Source organism: Hypanus sabinus, chromosome 18 (genome assembly GCF_030144855.1).
Source record: "Hypanus sabinus isolate sHypSab1 chromosome 18, sHypSab1.hap1, whole genome shotgun sequence".
Classification (NCBI taxonomy): domain Eukaryota; kingdom Metazoa; phylum Chordata; class Chondrichthyes; order Myliobatiformes; family Dasyatidae; genus Hypanus; species Hypanus sabinus.
Window position 1 is genome coordinate 15120945 of NC_082723.1, and position 20398 is coordinate 15141342.

Below are 20398 nucleotides of genomic sequence, written 5' to 3' on the forward strand. Positions count from 1 at the left end.
CAGGAAGAATTGATCATGAGACATACTCCACCTCTGCTTTTGAGAGACTCTTATCTATCCTGACGGTGTATAGTAAACCACTTAATCTGAATCGGTGCATCTGATATGGAAGGAGTTAACCAGGGGTTAATCTACATCCTGACTGTTTACTAGTTTGGCCAATAAATCTTGTGATGAATATTATGGTATTATTGTAGGGGCCTAATTCTATCATGGAGATTCGCATTTTTAAAAATATTAAAAGCTTGCAGAACATTTCACATCTTGCAGAGCTGAGGTCTGGCAACCCATTCCTACAGCTCCTCACTCTTACAAACGTTAATCGCTGCTTTATGATATGCATTGTTTAGGACGGCACATAGTCAAGGTTTATTGCCCAATCTCAAGTACTTTGAGGTGCGCGAAAGAGAAGAGTGTCAGAAAATTGTGTCTTTAAGTGGTTACAGGTAGATGGGAGCTTGCACGGATACTTAACAGCTTCCATTTTTCTACCATAGTGCCTTTAATGTCCCAGGGAGTTTCACAGGAAAAATCATCAATCAAAATTTGACAGTAACCTACAAAAGGACCTGTGTGCCTCAGAAATTGTGACCTGAAGAAATATGTTGGTTAGAGTCAGGGCTTTATGCTTCTGCTCTTGGTCGGGTTATCCATGCCAAACAGGTCTAAGGGTAGAGACCAGGCTAAGAGCGGTCCACCGGTCCTCCAAGTCAGGGGGTTCAGCTCAGGGCTAACAACACTGACTGGTCAAAAAAATGTTGTTACGGAAACAGCAGTGAAGAACCTTCAATGTTCGTGTGTGATGGTTTGGACAGACTGAGATGGAGGACCTTCATTGCTGTCCCTTTGGTGTAAACGGGCAGAAACAACTACAGAAGGTGAGGAGAACAAGTGAAACTGTAGGTTGTAGATGCCATAGAGGTACCACACAGAAACATGCCCTTCTGCCCTCTGCACTGACCACTTACACTAATGCTGTTTTGCTCTCCGCACATTCTCATCGACACCCCCCAGACTGTACCACTCTACTAGGGACAGGTTAGAGTAGCCAATTAAACTACCACTTTGCAGGCCTTTGGACCATGGGAGGAAACCAGAGAACCGGGAAGAGCCCATGCTCTTTCACGCACGCACACGCGCACGCACACGCACACACACACGCACACGCGCACACACGCGCGCACACACACACACACACACACACACACATACACACACACACACACACACACACACACACACACACACACACACACACACACACACACACACACACACACACACACACACACACCTGCCTCAGTGTGAAACCTGTAAAGAGCGTTTTAAAGTAGAGAAGTGTCAGAGAGATGGAGAAATGTAAGGGAGGAATTTTCTGTGCCCAGGTGTCCTCGGAGAGAGAGCATGCTGTGCCCGTCGGTTCCCTTGAAGCATTTGAGAACCAGTGGGTAGCAGAACAAGGATGGTCGTGCTTTAATCTAAAGTTGAATTTTCTGTACAGTCTGTAAAATTTACACATTTTATATGCGTTCCATGATGGTTACTTCATTACATGCACCTGTACACCTGCACTCGTTAATGCAAATATCTAATCATGTGGTGGCAACTCAATGATTCAAAGCATGTAGACAGAATCAACAGGTTCAGTTGTTGTTCGGACCAAACATCAGAACACGGAAGAAATGTGATCTAAGTGACTTTGACCGTGGAACGATTGTTGGTGCCAGACAGGGTGGTTTGAGTATCTCAGAAACTGCTGATCTCCTGCGTAACAGTCCCCAGAGTTTACAGAGAATGGTGCGAGAAACAGGAACATCCATTGAGCAGCCGTTCTGTGTGTAAAAACAACTTCTTAATGAGAGAGATCAGAGGAGAATGGCCAGACTGGTTAAAGCTGACAAGGCGATGTGGCCATGCATTACAATGTTAATGTATAGAAGAGCATCTCTGAATGCACAATGTGTTGAACGTTGAAGTGGCTGGGCTACAGCAGCAGACGCCTATGAACATACATTTAGAGGCTACTTTATAAGATACAGAAGATACCCAATGAAGTGGCCACTGACTTTATGTATACAAACCTTTTTAAAGAAAATGTCTGCTGAAGTCACAGCTAACAGTAATGAAGAGACTAACCTCAGTAGGCCAGAAAAACCTTAGAGGGTATCAGACAGCAATTAAGAGCCAAGAAATGGAGCTGGTGATCCAGATTGTGAAAGTCTGGAAAGGTCCTTTTCCCAAAGGATATTTATTCAAGTGGCAGATGTTTATATTGTAACTTCTGAGTTTCATGGCTGTTACTCTGGTTGTGGGGTCCACAACCAGCTGTGTACTTTGTCTCTTTCAAATCGGATGTCTTTCTTGTAGGGTGGCAACTGATCATAACATAGACAACACGACTGCCATCCTGAGAGAGTGGCTCATCAGCGTCCAGAGGTTTTACCACTACGTAGAGTGGCGTCCAATGGCTGAACCAAGGTATTTTTCTGCATCTGCCGTTCACCCTGCTTCCTGACTGGAGCTGGCTTTTGCTGATAGTATTTGGGTCAAACTTGCTGAGTATAACCCAGCTGAGGGCCAAGTCCCACTCCTCTCAACACTGCTAGATTCCCAATCCTTGGGACAGGAATCCCTTCTGCTAAATTCCATGTGGTAAATTGTATCAAAATGACAGGGTGGGATAATTCTCTCACAGGGCGTTGGAGTGAGCAGTCAGTGCTTGTATTGTTTTCCCTTTTGCCTGAGCTCACAATGGGTTAAAGAAGTCTGTATTTATTTAGCACCACTCACAGTCCAGCATATCCCGCAGCACTTCATAGTGAATCAACAGCAGCCAAGCCTCACAAGCAGCACTGAGATTGATGATTGAATCATCGGCGAGCAGAGAGAATGCATCAGCCACTCCCTGGCTGGGAGATGGTTCAAACTCGGCTGCTGCTCCGTGGCAGGGTGAGGTCATTGTGGGAGGGAGGCACTTACTAGGCAGAAATTGAGGAATTTTGCTCCCCTAGCCCCACACAAATGATTGTAAACAACCTGAGCAGCTTGCTGCAATTGCATGGAGGATTGTGATGCCTCGAACCAATGGCCAGGACAATGCTTGAAGCTTTTCCTGCTGAACTGCAACCGAAGTCCAGCCAGACTGCATGGAGCAGTTGTGGGATTCCCATTGGCTCTCGATGTTGTGTCCTGCCATCCAGTGTGTTTAAGTCCATAAGTAGTAATCTTATTATTTTTCTTATTGTTAAGTCCATTATTAAGGGTGTCAAAGGTTACAGGGAGAAGGCAGAGAATGGGATGGGGGGGGAAATAAATCAATCAACATGGAATGGTAGAACAGACTATGGGCTGAATGGCCTAGTTCTGTTCTTAAATGTTAGTCTTATTTGTCACTATGTGCATGGAAACATACAGTGAAATGTGTCATTTGGGTCAAATCAAATCAGTGAGGATTGTGGTGGGCAAGTGTTACCATGCTTCTGGTGCCAGCAGAACATGCCTACAACTGGCTAACCTTAACCTTAACGTTACACCTTTGGACTGTGGGAGAAAAGCAGAGCACCTAGAGGAAACCCACATGTACAAGCTCCTTACAGACAGCACTATAATAGAGTTGCACTATGGTCTTGTCTGAACTGGGTGAGCAATTTTGTTTTTCCCTTTTTCCGCATTGACAGGAGAGTTGCTGGGTGAAATTTCCAAGTCATCCCCCCATTCACCCTAACCCTAATTTCCCCAAGCTCAGCCCAGATTTGTAAATCACTTTTATGCAGATGGGTGGTATGGTATTCCTAAGTGAACATGGAAAACAATCACACACCCACCATTCCGCATTGCAGGAATGCTAAAGCTGCCACAGCCCATAGGAACCCATACTGTAGCCGGGCTTGAAGGAATGAGGTTAGACTAGTCACTGCGAAGGTTCAGCCTTTGACTTGAACCATAACACTGTTGTATCCTGGAGCTTCCAATCTCTCAAACCACCAGGCATCTCTCATTCAACAACAGTTGCGAGCACCCTGGAGGAACAGATAGAAGGCCTGCACAGCTGCAATTGATATTGCTGCAGCCTGAAGCTTTCATGTATTTCTCTTGTGTGGGAAACTGTTTGTCGTGCAAACTATCTGTTTTTGAATTAGGTTCTGTGGAAAGAGGCAGCTTGAGACAAATGGTAAACACAAAGTACACTGCAGATGCTATGGTCAAATCAACACGTAGAACATGTTGGAGGAACTCAGCAGGTCGGGCAGCATCCATGGAAACGACCTGATGAAGGGTCTCGGCCCGAAATGTTGACTGTTTGTTTCCACAGATGTTGCCCGACCTGCTGAGTTCCTCCAGCGTGTTGTACGTGTCAGCTTGAGATGATCTTTCTGGGGGAAAAGAAGACCTTCCTATCTGCTTGCCTCCAATCACTGACTTTAATCCTTTCTGTGACAGTTAGAATGGAGTAACAAAGCGTGGCATGTTGTGTAGATTTGGCTGGTTCATGGGGCATGGGAGGCGAGCTGGTGGTGAGTGTCAGTGTGGTTCACAGCTCTGGCACCTCACCTTCACTGACTGTGCAGATCTGTCCATCTTGCCTTCTCCGTTAAGGGCAGCTGGTTCCCATGGATGATGTCAGCAACTCAGAGGCAAATGAAGAAATAAATAAAGAAAATCCTCGTTGTTAACATAGAGCAGTACAGCATCATACAAGCCCTTCAGCCCACAATGTTATGATGACCTTATAACTCCATGATCAATCCAAGCCTACACAGCCTAAAGCCCTTTGCAATATGATAGAATTCACCCTGCAGTTTGAGAGGGAGAAATTAAAGTCTGATGTATCAGTATGACAGTGCAGTAAAGGGAATTACAGAGGCGTGAGAGAGGAGGTGGCCAAAGGGACATTATGAGGGATGATGGCAGATCAACACGGCTGGAGTTTCTGGGGTTAATTCAGATGGCACAGGATAGATACATTCCAACAATGAAGGACGAGGTAACTGCGGCTGACAAGGGGAGTCAAGGACAGAATAAAAACAGAAGAGAGGGCATATAATAGAGCAAAAGTTAGTAGGAAATTAGAAGATTAGGAAGTTTTTAAAAAAAAACCAACAGAAGGCAACTAAAAAAACCATAAGGAGAGAAAAACTGAATTATGAAGGTAAGCTAACCAGTAAAATACAACGTACACAAAATACTGGAAGAACTCGGTAGCTCAGACAGGATACCAAAAAGTTTTTTCAGATATATGAAGAGTAAAGGAGAGTGAGAGTGGAAACTGGAGCACTGGAGAGTTAGTAATAGGGGACAGAGAAATGGTGGATGAGCTTATTATGTATTTTGCACCAGTTTTCACTTTGGAAGGTACTAACGGTATTAAGGAAATTCATGAGTGTCAGGAAGCAGTGCGAGTTTTTGCTGTTACTAAGGAGAGGTGCGTGGAAAGTTAAAAGGTCTGGACCAGATGGACTACACCACAGGGTTCTGAATGTGGTAGCTAAAGAGATTGTGGAGGCATTAGTAATGATCTTTCAAGAATCACTGGATTCTGGAAAGGTTCCGGAGGACTGGAAAATTGCTGATGTCACTCCACTCTTTAAAGAGAGGGAGGCAGAAGAAAAAAAACTATAGGCCAGTTAGCCTGACTTCAGTAGTTGGGAAGATATTATTAAGGATGAAGTTTCAGGGGTACAGAAAAATGAATGATAAAGCAGGCCAAAGTCAGCATGATTTCCTTCAGGGGAAATATTGCCTGAAAAACCTGTTGGAATTCTTTGAGGAAATAACACGCAGGATAGACAAAGGAGAGCAAGTGGATGTTGCTTACCTAGATTTTCAGAAGGCCTTTGACAAGCTGTCACACATGAGGCTGCCTAACAAGCTGAGTGTCCATGGTATTACATGAAGGATACTAGCATGGATAGATGATTGGCTGACTGGCAGGAGACAAAGAGTGGGAATAAAGGGGCCTTCTTTCCACATTACATGTCAATGATTTGGAAAATGGAATTGCTGGCTTTGTGGCCAAGTTTGTAGGTGATACAAAGATGGGTGGAGTGGCAGGTAGTGTTGAGGGAGCAGGGAATCTGCAAAAGGATTGGTCTCTTGTGAGAGCGAAGATGTGATGCTGAGGCTTTATAGGGCATTGATCAGATCACATTTGGAGTATTGTGAGCAGTTTTGGGACCCTTATCTAAGAAAAGATGTGCTGGCATTGCAGAAGGTCCAAAGGAGGTTCATGAGAGTGATTCTGGGAATGCAAGGGTTAATGTATGAGTGGAGTCTAATGGCTCTGGGCCTGTACTTACTGGAGTTTAGAAGAACAAGTGAGCTGCTCATTGAAACCTGTGTAATATTGCAAGGCCTAGATAGAGTGGATGTGGAGAGGATGTTTCCTATTGTGGGTAAGTCTAGGACCAGAGGGCATAGCCTCAGAATAGAGGGGTGTGCATTTAAAACAGAGATGAGAAGGAGTTTCTTTAGCCAGAGGGTGGTGAATCTGTGGAATTCATTGCCACAGATGACTATGGAGGCCAAGTCATTAAGTATATTTAAAGTAGAGTTTGATCGCTTATTGATTAGTCAGGGCGTCAAAGGTGACAGGAAGGAAGGAAGGAGAACAGGGTTGTGAGGGATAATAAATCAGCCATGATGGAATGATGGTACAGATTTGATGGGCCGAGTGGCCTAGTTCTGCTCCTATGTTTTATGGTTTTATGGTCTTTTTTTTTCTGTGCTAAGAGTCTCTTAAAAGTCCCTAATGTATCAGCTTAATGTACCACTTGTAGTGATTTCCAGGCTCTTAATCTGCCTAAAGAAATCCTATGTTTGACATATCCCCTCAACTTTCCTCCATTCACCTTAGTTATATATGGCACTAGGAGAATTATGCTACCCAAGAACAAATACTGTAATCTGATTAAAGCCCGTCACCCTTCTTGGGAAGGGGCCCAGTGGACCCATGAAGTCTGACAGTCTGAAAAGGAACCCAGAAATCAAGAATCAGGTGACCTAGAGTGAAGTTCATCGGAGAATATGACTTTCTGTGAGGTTGTGATGTGGAATGTGCAATGCAGGGGGCTGGTGGAGCAGACTCATTCCTAGTCTTCATATGGGAACTGGATAAATACCTGAAAAGTGGCAGTGGAATGGGACTGTCTGGACTTTGCTTTTGTATGACTGAAATGATTCAGTGGGTTGAGTGGTGGTCTCCTGTGTGTGAAGCAGTGGTAAGACCGGGTAACCAAACCAAATCTCACCAACAATCATACCTCTCTCTCCCCCCTCTCTCTCCCCCCTCTCTCTCCTCCCTCTCTCTCCTCCCTCTCTCTCCTCCCTCTCTCTCCCCCTCCCTCTCCCCCTCCCTCTCCCCCTCCCTCTCCCCCTCCCTCTCCCCCTCCCTCTCCCCCTCCCTCTCCCCCTCCCTCTCCCCCCTCTTTCCCCCTCCCCCTCCCCCTTCTCTCTCCTGTGACTAAAGCTACTCTAATTAACTTAGTATCTGAGTTCTGGTTTAACGTTAATCTTAAAACCTTGAGGTAACAACTAGGAGGTTAATTCAGTGTCCTGTGAGTCTTCTCTATTTTGCAGTAGGTTAATTCTTGTAGGTGAGAGAATGTGAGTAGCATTTGGCAATCATTCTGTGCAGTTTGGTCTGTTTTTAACAGTTCATTATGGACACAGCATACATTCCATCAATGAGTTCCTAGCTTTACAATATTCCAGATTCTGATTAAACATTTTTAAAAGATTGAGGACAAGGGGGAGAACAAACTTTCATACTCAAAAGGGGTTTGAAGCTATGGAATTCAGTGTTACAGACTGAAGCAGAGACCACGGTAAAGCTTAGCCACAGTTTAACTGTGTTCCTAAGGGAATAAGGAATGCATTCATATACGAACTGATTACTCAAGACTCAGAATTTTACTCATTTCAAAGATAAACACTAAAATGAGCTGAGGTTTTCCATGTAGTTTGATTTAAAAGATACAACAATGTTTGTCTGTCTTATTTGTGTTTGTGGAAAGATTGTTACCTTTCTCTTGGCTGTATATGATCTGATGGATATATCAGGTTTCCCTGTTTAATTTCACAGTTTCTCCTGTGTAACCTTATGCTTACTGGGTCCTACTCTGCATTACATCATTCTCCCTCACGAAGTACCCCGTGGAACCTCAGATTAGTTTTCCAGCTGTTGGCTCAAACCCCATACTTGCTGCAGCTCCCATGTGTTAGCCCAAGTACATCTTGAATTAAGCCATATTGATTTGGTAGTCCCCTCTGAATTTAACCTTCCTTCTTTCATAATCTCCAAATTGGACTGGGTAAGTACCTGAAAGAAAAAAGATCTGGCGTGGTTATGGGGAGAGGGCAGAGGATGTTCTTGGATGGTTCTTCTGCGTGAATCTGATAAGGACATGCAACAAAATGTCCTCAAAAATCAAAAATCAGCACGCATGCATGCACACGCGTGCGCACGTCCTGGCCGAGACTTTGTGACTAAAACAACTTTAACTAACTAAGCCTTTCCAACCATTGCCAATTTACCAAGCCAGTGTAATACCAGGACACAATTGCCTTTAACACATCGAACATGTGTTGGTACATTAGTACATCGAAATATACAGTGGAGTGCATCATTTGCTATCCCAAGTGGATCTTGAATTAAACCTCATCTATATAGTGCTTCCCTAGTATTTATCCATTCTCGTTCCTGCTTAGCTGTCTTGCCAGTTATCCTGTGTAATCACAGATGTGTTCACTATTTAGCTCATCAAGATGTCAACTAGCTGCCTCTACTAGGAACATTGTCACCTCCTGAAGAAAAAGTGAAATCACTCCTGGGATTAGTTCTATATTTCCCAGCTGCTAAATCCTTTTTGAAACGACTAACTTTTCCTTGAGCAAATGTCAAAGCTGATTTTATAGTCCTTCAACACAAGCAATCAGCTTCATCTTCTACTGGTTGTAATTTAAACACAATCATCTTGATGACCATCTTGTTCACTCCCTGAGGCTGTAAAGTCTGGAGAAAAGGTAATAAGGTTTATTGCAGAAATAAGAATGCATCACTTGTTGCATAAACTCAAGTGGAGGTGCCTGTTACCATCAGTGTGTTTCATTATCCCAGCTAGTCAATGGGCGTGAGGTGTGGGGTGGGGGGTGCACAGCACAGTAGCATAGTGGTTAGTGCAATGCTGTACTGCGCCAGCTATAAGATCGGGGTTCAATTCCCGCTGCTGTCTGTAAAGAACTTGTACAATCTTCCTGTGACCATGTGGGATTCTTCTGGGTTCTCTGGTTTCCTCCCGTATTCCAAAGATGTATGGGTTAGTGTTAGTGAGTTGAGGGCGTGCTATGTTGGTGCCGGGAGCACGGTGATACTCGCGGGCTGCCCCCAGCACAATGCTTGCTGATTTGATTTAATGCCAATTGTACATTTCACTTTATGCTTTGATATACTAATACACTAAGACATGTTCATCGTGTTAAAGCTAATTTTCTTCTGACGTTCTATTGAGCTTTTGGGTATTGAATGGAATTGGGAAATTGACAATGGTTGGTTACGTTTCAAAGAAGGATGCAATTAATTCTGTAGGGATTGTGGTTCTTGGAGAATCATTTTAACCAACGTAAAATGCTACTGAGGGAATTTTTTTTCAGCAAAGCTTGTTGTCCTGTTTTTCACAAGTGGCCTTGGGGAAGTGAAGAGCAATAATAACTTGCCTAATATCACAGCCACACTTGAGTCAATTATATGAATTATGCTGTGATTGAGATAATTACTTTTTAGTTTATTCTGCACTAAAGCCAATTGATCTGCCTAGTATTCAAATTGTACCAAGCTTCAAATAACTTATACCATGTATGTTAGTCACTACCACGGCTTCATTGTCATTGAAACCATCAGCCTGTCCTGATAGTTCTTATTCATTGTGTCAGCTTCCCTAACACCACACGTTTAAGTTCTACTCATTCGAATGTTGACTACCCACACTCAATTCATTATCGACTTCTATTCTGTTTTTACCTCACCCGCAGCTTCCATTTCCCTGAGCAGGATGCTGTGCTGTATTTAGCACCAAATGTGCAGGTGTTTGGCAGTCTTGTTGACTGTCATAGGAAGACTAAAGGCTGTGGGATGTACACAGAAGTTGCATGTCAAATTATTGACCTCCAAAATAATGAGGTATTAAAGTGGGATCATGTAAGTTGGAGAACTGTGAAGCCGCTCTTTGGCTCCCTGATGCATTGGCTGGAAACAATTTAGGGGAACATAAAGAGATTCTTCATCCTCAAAGGAGTTCAGAAAAGCAAAACAGAGTCAGAGGGAATTGGATAAAGTCCAAAAAAGCATGAAAAATTTACTCCTGCTGCAGTCAAGATGGAACTCTTGGGAGCTAATGAGATTACAACTCTTGCTCTTTGACTTGGAGTCCTCCAAGATCATCTTCTCATCCAAAGGTCACTTTTTGCAGCAGGTTGAGATGTGCTTCACAACTTGAGAAAGAGATTGGCTTGGTAACATCCTCCTAGTCAGATATATTGAGGACCTTTTAATCCTCCCTTCACTGGTCTGTGCAACAGCTTCTTCCCTTTCGTCTCAGAGCACGTGGGAGAGTCTGAACCAGCCACTGATCCCTTCATTCTCTTGAGAAGAATAAAAGTCCCAAAGTGATGGCTAACTGGCTGAGTGCACTTGGCCCTGTGGCACTGGGTGAACCCAGATCTGGTGGAAGCTTTGTGATGCTTCAGATTGATAGCATGTCAAATCCACGTGAAAGGGCATCATCACCTTCATCTTCAAATATAAGGGGAGAGGGAGGACGTGTCAATTTGGAACGTGGATTACAAAATCCTATGCAAGAGCCTTGCAGATTGGGGCAGGTCTGTTCTGGGACAAAACCAACCTGTGCTTTACCAAGTAGGGAATTCTCTAAAAGCCTTGCTCTGCTCAGGATACCATTGCCCACATATGGGATGGGTCTAGAGTGAGGGTTGCACACTTGCCTGGTCAGCTTGGATCAGGGGCAGGCCTTTAACAGGATATCACACAAGTACCTGATGGTGTACTGCCCAAAATGGGCTCTGGCTGGGAATCAGGAATTGGATTCAACTGCTCTTTGCAGACGTCAATAGTGCAATCCGAACGAATAGCTGGAAAACAGAAGGCTTCCCATTAAGTCCGGAGCCAGGCAAGGTTACTTGCTCTGTTCAGTCTTGTTTGTGTGTTGTATTGAATCCTTTGTCGAATCTATCAGGAGCTATACTGGTGTAAATGCTCAGATCAAAGCCTCTCCGTAAGTGGACAATGTCACATCTTCTCCTCAAATAATCAGCATCTATGACCAGTTTGAGCTGACACTGGGCACTGGAATTAATAACACCAAGAGTTCTATGTCAACTGGCCCAACCATTCCTCTGTTTCCTCCCCCCACTCCTGCTGGGGTTGAGTCTGATTACCTGAATTATAGATAGCAGGAGAGGCCGTGGGGGCAAGAATTAGCTTTAGCATTGTTTGTCAGATATACATTGAAACATTCAGAGCGACGCATCATTCGTGCCCACAACTTACTAATCCTGATCCGTATTTCTTTGGAATGTGGGGAGAAACCAGAGAGCCTAGAGGAAACCCACGTGACCACGGGAAGAACGTACAAACTCCCTACAGGCCGCAGCGGAATTGAAAACAGATCAATGGCACTGTGTGAAGTATCATGTTAGCCACCACACCCACTGTATCGCTCTTACCTGGAGCAGATAGCTGAGGAGAAACAAATTGGGCAATGAGATTGGCACTCCATCTTGGTTAGCAGGGGCAAGGTGTTCTCCCACTGGGTATGCCATAGCAACAAGAAGTTGGGACTTTGCTGGCCAGGACACTGCCCTGTGTAACACCCTCTCATGGTCCACTGTATGTTGAGGGGGATGGGGAACAGGGTGACATGGAAGCATTGTAGGAGAATGTATTGAATTACTGTGAATATAGAGAAAGACCTACAAATTGTGTTTCCTATGTATATAGTTATTAACAAAGTATGTCTTTGAGATGAAGGAACTGAGGGCAAAAAGGCGCCAAGGCTCAGCAGAAGATGTGTCCCAGGGCTGGCAAGCCAAAGGAGGGTGTGACCTGGTTCTGGTGAGAGACAGGGGTATATTCCAGCAGAGCAGAGAGATGGATGTATGTCCCAAGCTGGAGAGAGATAGGGGTTGTGTCCCAGGGCTGGAGAGAGACAAGGGATTATGTCCCAGGGCTGGATTGAGTCCCGGGCTTGAGAGAGAAGGGTTGAGTCCCGGGGCTGGGGCGAGTTACAGGGTGTTTCCCAGTGGGGAGTGTGTCCCAGGCTGAAGTAGTGGGAATATGCTCTGGGGTGATGTCCCTGGGACTGGATCCCAGTGGGGAGTGTGTCCCAGGCTGAAGCAGTGGGAATATGCTCTGGGGTGATGTCCCTGGGACTGGATCCCAGTGGGGAGTGTGTCCCAGGCTGAAGTAGTGGGAATATGCTCTGGGATGATGTCCCTGGGACTGGATCCCAGTGGGGAGTGTGTCCTGGGTCTGTGACCATTGGGGTTTGTCCCAGAATACACTCATTCTTTCAGGTGCATAAGGACCAAAGAGATTTACAATTTAATTCTCTTGCTTATGGTTTTTCTATTTCTAATTCCTGGCTCAGTGTCTGATTATTTTCCCATCTGCCTGGTTTGTCATGGGACTCAGGAAATGGAATTATACATGCTTGTAAGTGCCTGACTGAGCCAAATGTGGATCGTGGAGTGGTCACAAGTGATGCTTCATTGCACAGCTGGTTCACTCACTGCTGTTGAACTTTATTCACACTCTGCAGGACCTGACAACTGAACATCCCATCATGGAATTGGGCTGCAGGTGAGGGGTGAGGGCTGTCTCCTGGTGAATGTTTTAATTGATTATCTGATCAAATAGTTACCATAAGGGACTGAAAAATGTTTCGAATGTTAATATTTACTCATGTAATCAAAAGCATAAACCCCATGGTTTACATTTTAAAAGTTTTCCAGAATAAAAACTTCCATCTGCTAGGAATCTGTATCTCTGCCCATTTGCCTATCTGTTCTTACTATATTGCTGTAATTTGTATTATCTCATTGTAAATCTGAATCTGAGCCTCTTTCTTTAAACTGTGTCACTTTTCTCCTCCATTTTCTGTGCTTCACTCTCCTTTCCCTCCCCCTACATCAAATCATCTACGTTCATCTTTTTGTGTTTTTTCCCTTCCCACATTATGTTTCCCTTTCTGCTCTCCACTCTTCTTGTTAACAACTAATTGATGAAACTTTGGGCTACAATAAGATTCTGAGAATCTGCCATCCCACAGTTCAGACAGTTTGACAATGAGCTCACCAGATGCTGATCCCAGCACTCCTTCGACCACAACAGGGTTCTCTTTAGCACTCCAGGTCCCAGTTCACACACTGGGGGTTTGGTTCCTGAGCAACACACAAAATATTTGAGGAACTCAGCAGGTCAGGCAGCACCTAAGGAGGGAAATGAACAATTGGCATTTTGGGATGAGACCCTCCATCGTGACTGCGAGGAAGGGGGCAAAAGTCAGAGTAAGAAGGTTGGGGCAGGAAAAGGAGCACAAGCTGGCGGGTGATGGATGAATCTAGGTGAGGGGGGAAGGTAGATGGGTGGGGGAAATGGTTTGAAAGGGAATTGTGTGAGAAGCTAGGAGGTAATAGTGGCTGAAGAGGAAGGAATCTGATAGGCACTTCCTTTAACACCGGGTCATAGTTCCCACACTGGCTTTGACACACAGGGTCACTTCCTGGACACCCTTTCACACAACAGAGCACTGGTTCCTGCACTCCCTTTAACACCTCGGAGTCCAATGTTATGAGCTCACTCTGTCACAGTGATGCACCATCAATAACTCACACTAAGACGTAAGGCGAGATATCGGCTTTTATTGACTGGAAGAAGGAACCAGGAGTGAGTGTCCATCATACTATGTCCTGGAGACTGAGGCCGAGCGTCAGGCCTCAGATCGCCTTTATACCGGGGTCTGTGGGAGGAGCCACAGGAGCAGTCAGCAGGGGGCGTGTCCAGACAGGCACATAGTTCACCACACACAGCAGGGCATTGGATTCTGCATTTCTTTCAGCTCTCCAGACTCCCATTCTCCACTCTCTCTTTAAATCAACAGGCCTCTCTTCCATGCTCCCTTAACTTTACTAGGGTTACTCAAAAATTTAATAAACCTGCATATATCTTTAAAATTTGCTGATATATTATGGATGTTGAAGAGACTGTTAGCTTGACACATGGATGAAAAGAAATGGAGGGTTTTGAGCTGTGTAGGGGGTGAGTAGGCTCCTTATGATTAGGGATAAGCTCTTACTATCTGTTAAATGCTGTCAATGGTATATGTCTCAACTAGACTCTGACAACCAAATCCAGCTCCTGATCTTCACGTGTAAGCCTGGCAGAGCCATTTCTACTGAGAGGAGAAGGGGAACTACTGGTGGGGCAGATGGGGCTCATCGGCTGCGATCGGCAGCTCATCGAGGAGAAGGAAAACTCTGATCTCAAACCTCTGTTAGCTGTACCCACTCATGGGGAAGGCTTCCGGAGAAAACCTCAGGGAAAAATCTAGAGCTGGAGTGCCTAAGGCAGCCCTACGTTGAGTTCAACGTTAACTGGCATCTCTGCTGTTCCCTTGGATTCATCAACTGTGTGGAGAAGCCTGCTGCATGGGCAACAGCTTACTCTCCATACCATACTGCCCTGGCTGGTGTATTGATTGTACGTAGACGGCTCGGATGCAATAATCATGGTTAACGGCGACCAGTGGAATCCTCAGCAGGGAAGGGTTGGATTGATCATGGAGTCGGCACAGCATCATGGGCCAAAGGGTCCATGCTGTACTGTACTGTTCTAGGTTTTGTTTTCTAAAATTATGTTAGTTGTAGGTTGGGGTAATAACATCCAATAGTTATGTACACCTCTAAAGCCTCAAACAAGCTGGACTACACTGTACTTATTTAAGAGCCACTTATGGATCTTGTGTGCAGTTGTGTCATCAGGTAGCATCTGTGGAGAGAGGAAGGGAATTAACAGAAAAAATGTGATTTGGAAGGGAATGTTCAGGTAATGGTGTACTTCTACACCGGTTGCCCTTGTACTGCTTTATGGAGTTTGGGATGTGTTACCTACAAAATCCCAGTGACCTGTTATACTGCATTGTGTAGATAATGATACTTGGGTGTATAGTTAAATTGAAAGTGGGTCTAGTGCCAATCAAGTGGGCCACTTTGGTCCCAGTTGGTGTCTTGTTGGAGCTGCACTGACCCAGGCAAGTGGAAAACATCCCAACACTCTGCTGCCATGACTTATAGATGGAGGATAGGCACTCTGGTGGAGTCTCTTTCCATAAAATATCCCGCACCTGAACTGCTCTTATCGCCACCTTGTTTATTTTGCTGGACGACTGAGTTTCTGTTTAATGCTGGCCCCAAAAGGGTTGAGGTGGAACTTCAATGACCATAATACTACTGAATATCAAAAGTTGGAGTCCAGACCATCTCATGAGATCATTACTGCCGGCACTTGTGTGATGTGACCAGTTATCAGATGGTCTTGAGTTAGCTGAGTGTGGGTATGGACTGTACAAATCTGCTCATTGTCTCCTGCATTTAATACTACATTTCTTGTCCTGTAGATCATATCCAAATGAACTGGGCCCTAAACACTGGACCCAAACCAGATTTGAATACATCATGAAGCTGAAGCAAGCCGCACTCAAATCTGCCAGAAAACAATGGGCAGATTACATCTTGGTGAGTTGAGCTGTCATCGTTTGCCTGTGAAGCAAAATTATTCTGCCATTCCTCCCTCTGTGGAGCAATTGGGATTTCCTCATGAGTGCCATTCTTCCATCTATTAATATTGAAACTGTCAGATGTGCCAATGATCAACGCAGTCTGGGGACGTGTTGTGGGCTGACGCCAGCATAGCATGCCCACCGATGACTAACCCTAACCCATACGCCTTTAGAATGTGGGACGCAACCTGAGCACCCAGAGGAAACCCACGAGGTCCTGGGGAGAAATACAGCTGTTCGTAGGAGGAGACCCAGGTGAATAGAGGTTAGAGGGCAGAGTGTAGTGAATTTGGCAGTGAAGGTGGTGAATAATCAGGCAGGGAAGCCTCAACAAGAGTCAGAGCCATCTTTCAGAGCCGATGGATTTCAGTGTGATCGTCCTCTATACGACTGTGGATGGGAAGGATCTTGGTCACAAGCAATTCACAGAGTGGCAGGAAGAACCAGTAATTCTGATGAAAGCAACACCTGCAAAGTGTTAGAGGAACTCAGCAGGTCAAGCAGCATCTATGGAGGAGAATAAGCAGTCAACACTTCAGTCCAAGACCCTTCATTGGGCTTGAGACATCAACTGTTTATTCCCCTCCATAGAAGCTGCCTGACCTGCTGAGTTCCTCCAGCATTTTTTGTGTATTGCTCAAGATTAACAACATCTGCAGAACCTCTTGTGATTCTGACCAGAGTCCCAATGAAGAGTCTCAGCCTAAAATGTTTGTTCCCCCCATAAATGATGCCTGACTTGATGAGTTCTTCCAGCATTTTGCATGTTTTGCTCAAGCTTTCCACCATCTGCAGAACCTCTTGTGTTTAGAACCAGTAGTTAGACTGTTGGCAAGCTGAACATTGGTCATTTGAACACTGGTTCTCCAAAGGCAGGTTGGGGGGAATGGTTGGTATGAGAGGAAGATGTGGAAATTGGATTTACATTGGGCTACACATCTTTAAACATTATATGTTTTTATGATGTGTGTGAAACATGCCAAGAATGAAGAGCTACATCTGGAGCACTGTAATTACCACGATGTAAACTCATTTTATCAGCTTATTAGTCTAATATAGGTGATACATGACCTGCTTTCTTATAGCACTCAAGGTATTTAATGGAACTGCCTTATTTTAATGAGTATTTAAACTGTTTTCTCCCACTAGCCACAGCAACCTGCTGACAAAATAGCCAACAAATGCCAGTTTACTGCTGCAAGCTGCGATTGTTTAGCTGCATGTTTGAAATGAATAGACCTGTTAATCGACTGTGGCTAACGCCATCCAATTCGGTCTTGTTCTCATGGGGCAGGAAGCTCCGCAAAATATTACAAGTGCACTTGACAGAGCCTGTAGCATTTTGTGTGTTACTGCTCGTAGGCTGCCTGTTTCTTTAGTCACAAGTCTAGTTGCTGCAGATTGTGGTCAGTTGGAGGAAGATGGAAGGCTGAGAAATCTCTGTAATTCTCTTTAAGTTTGGATACCTGGCAGTGTTAGTTCTTTACTGACACTGTGTCTGCTCAGAGCTGAAGCTTGTATAGGTTTCCTCATTCTGCAACAACAGTTCAGAATGACTGAGCAAGTTCAGTGATTCCTCCCATTCAACCCCTCACCATCTAATGACCACACCTAGTTCTTTACTGGCACTGTTGCAAGTAAATGTTTGTTTAAACAGTGGAACAGTTACATTATCCGCAGTAACTTTCCATTATGTCATTTTCTCCACTGTGTTCCCCTGCAGTATAAGCTCCTCACTCCACCCAGCACTAATGTGCTTTGGAGCAGTAAGCAGAGGGTATATTAGTCTGAGCCTAATTGGAGTGGAGTGCTGGGGATGGATTTCCAGCTCTGTAGCTACCATGAAGGGATAAGCTGCCACCAAAGACTGTCACACATAACCTTGGTCAAAGAATGAGGTGATTTTCGCAGCATGTGAGTGAACATAGACCAGACAAAGACAGTGTATTGTGCACTGTAAAAGAATGGGAATGGCAGATATCATAGACAGAAGGATAATGACTGAGCCCTGAGAGTGGTGCCTCTCCAGTTGTCAGTCATTCCTCCAAGTCTTGCTTATAGTTGCCCCTTGGATATCACAGAGGAAATCCATGGTTGGCCCATCCAACTCCAGAGACTTGCCCCTCAAGAGCTGCTGGAAGGGATCAGTCAGCTCTGCACATGTCAATAGAATGTCCAGGATCAGGGCCCTCGAGTGGCGGAGAGGACTTCCAGGAGAAACTGGATTAATGTGACGGAGAAGAAAATAGAAAGCTGGTACTGGCGGTTTGACTTCTGTGTGTCTGGTGGGGCTGTGAAAACTGGCCAAGTACTCTGCTTCTGTCCCTTCAAAATTCAAAGCAAAGTTTATTATCAAAGTACTTGTGTGTCACCATATCCTAACTTGAGATTTATTTTTCTGCAGACATTTACAAGAAAATAAAGAAATTGAATAGAATTAACTTTAAAAACTATAAGAGCAGATAACCAATGTGTTGATGAAGTCAAATTGTGCAAATATATATATTTTTAAAAAAGTTTATAGTTCAAGGTACACTTATTATTGAAGTATGTATACTATATACAACCTTGAGATTCATCTCTTTATAGGCAGCCACAAAATGAAAAAACTCAACAGAACCCATTAAAAAAGAAGACAAACACCCAATATGCAGAAAAATAGAACAACTCGTGCAAACAATAAAATGTAAGCAAATAACATTTAGAGCTAAAGTTCATGAAATTCTTAGCCATGAAACCAGTCATCACTGCAGCCAGTCCTGGGGCCTGTTAGTTGCCGGCCACAGCTACAGTTCGGCGCAGAGATGAGAAAATCTTGCTGGACACCGGCCCAACAGCTCGCCTCCCTGCCCGACACTGAACTTTTCAGTCTAGCCTGGTGCTTAAGCTGGCTTGTTCCTCACCCTCAGATATGGGCCCTGCCGCTCTGATGAGCTCTTGGACCTGGCCTTCACTGTCTCCATTCGACTTGTACCCAACCTTTCCAATCTGGCCCGGTACTTAAATCAGTCAAAAATCGGTTGTTCCTTGCTTTCAGGCCTGGGCTCCGCCGTCTTGACTCTGCTTCACCTCGGATCTGTCACTTCGAATCGGTTCCAAGTCCACTCCAAAAATTGCCAAACATCTGCTTGTTCCCTACTCTTGGGCCTGGGCCCCGCCACCTCGATTCAGCCTGTATACGCCACGCTGCAAATGTCCTGCACCTTCGAGACTTTAGTTCGCATCGCAAAAATGCCAGGTTGTTCAGGCAGTTCGAAAGCTCATATCTGAAAAGGATGTTACCGGCTATTGATTGCAGTGGTTGTTGTCTGAAAAAAAAATGTGATTAATAGAGTAGGCAGTAGTTTTGTTTGCTACCACTATGGCATCTCTGTGGCTCACCAGCACTATCTTAAACTAGAATAAATAATACTGTGAATATGAGTGGAGTCTTTGAAAGTGAGTCTGTAGGTTGTGGAATCAGATTAGAGTTGAGGTGTCTTTGATGTAGGAGGATATTTAGACCACATGTTTAATAAACCATTGATGATTCATGCAGGCACTGGAGAGTCAGAAAAGAATTGCCCATTTCCTTGGAGTAGTAGAAGGAAAAGTGGATCTTGATTTTCCATGTTGAGTTAACTGAAGAGCCTAGTTTTGTTTCCTCCTCCACCTCTCAGAGTTTGTTCTGTGTGTTGTGAGGCTGTTCCGGTAACTTTCAGCCATCGGATTCCTGCTTGCCTTGAATCGCTAACACACAGAGAAAGCTGAGTGTCTCTGCTCTTTCCAAATGTTGAATGCTGCTAATTCACATCTGCTAGAGCACAGCCTCCGGCTAACACTGTAGTTTTGCAGCTATGTGCCAGCTGCGAAACTGAATTCACCTCTGGCAAGGATTGCTGGCAGGAGTGATATTAAAGGAGGTGAACAGTTTGCCAAGTAAGCCTTTGCCAATTGTTGCTGCTGTTGGTAACAGACATCAGCCTGGATCTTCTGAACTTTGTTGGAAAAGTAATTGGAAAAACATGAAATTAAAAATTCATATCGGTGGAACGCCTGCAACAATATGTGTTTGCCTGTGAGAAGTACTGGGTCCTTGGGAGACATGGTTATAACCTTATTGGCAGTATGGTTGTATGTCATCCAGGAAAGAATCTCCCAGAGAATGCCCCTTCGAGGGTGAATAATGGTGAAAGTATTACTAGCGTTGTTGAACCTGTAAGCAGAAATAGTGCCCAACCTTAACCATTTAACCCAGTCACGTGATGTTCCTTGCTCCAATATTTTAGCAGAGGGCTGTTCTAAGATTTTCAGCGAGGAATGTCCTGCAAGAGAAGAGAGGTAGATGTTATGTAAGTGAGTGAGCTCTCTGACCGCTGTTATCAGCTGCAGCCAGATTAGCCATGTTGTGTGGTTAGAGGAATCTGGCTGGTTTTAACTGCATTATTTTTAAGGGTAGTCATGTATCCATGATGCAAAGTCCATGGTCATGATTCAGAGAAACACTCACAGAATGTTGGAGGAACTCAGCAAGGACAGAATGGTGGTGCAGCCATTAGCATAATGCTTTA

The 20398-nt window shown here is 44.6% G+C and overlaps 1 protein-coding gene and 1 long non-coding RNA gene across 3 annotated transcripts in view; one reads left to right on the forward strand and one right to left on the reverse strand.

Annotated features, from left to right (window-relative positions):
• The window catches only part of LOC132407347 (procollagen galactosyltransferase 2-like), a 293400-nt gene that overhangs the window by 211410 nt on the left and 61592 nt on the right, over window positions 1-20398 (forward strand). For both annotated transcript variants that reach the window (XM_059993706.1, XM_059993707.1), the window contains 2 exons: window positions 2368-2478; window positions 15687-15804. In XM_059993706.1, the coding sequence (XP_059849689.1) occupies window positions 2368-2478; window positions 15687-15804 (229 nt within the window). The remainder of the gene's footprint in view (window positions 1-2367; window positions 2479-15686; window positions 15805-20398) is intronic.
• Window positions 1732-13398, reverse strand: LOC132407350 (uncharacterized). The gene is made up of 3 exons (XR_009516453.1): window positions 13367-13398; window positions 4552-4627; window positions 1732-1832 (listed from the first exon to the last, which is right to left on the reverse strand). It is a non-coding gene; the product is annotated as an uncharacterized LOC132407350 (long non-coding RNA).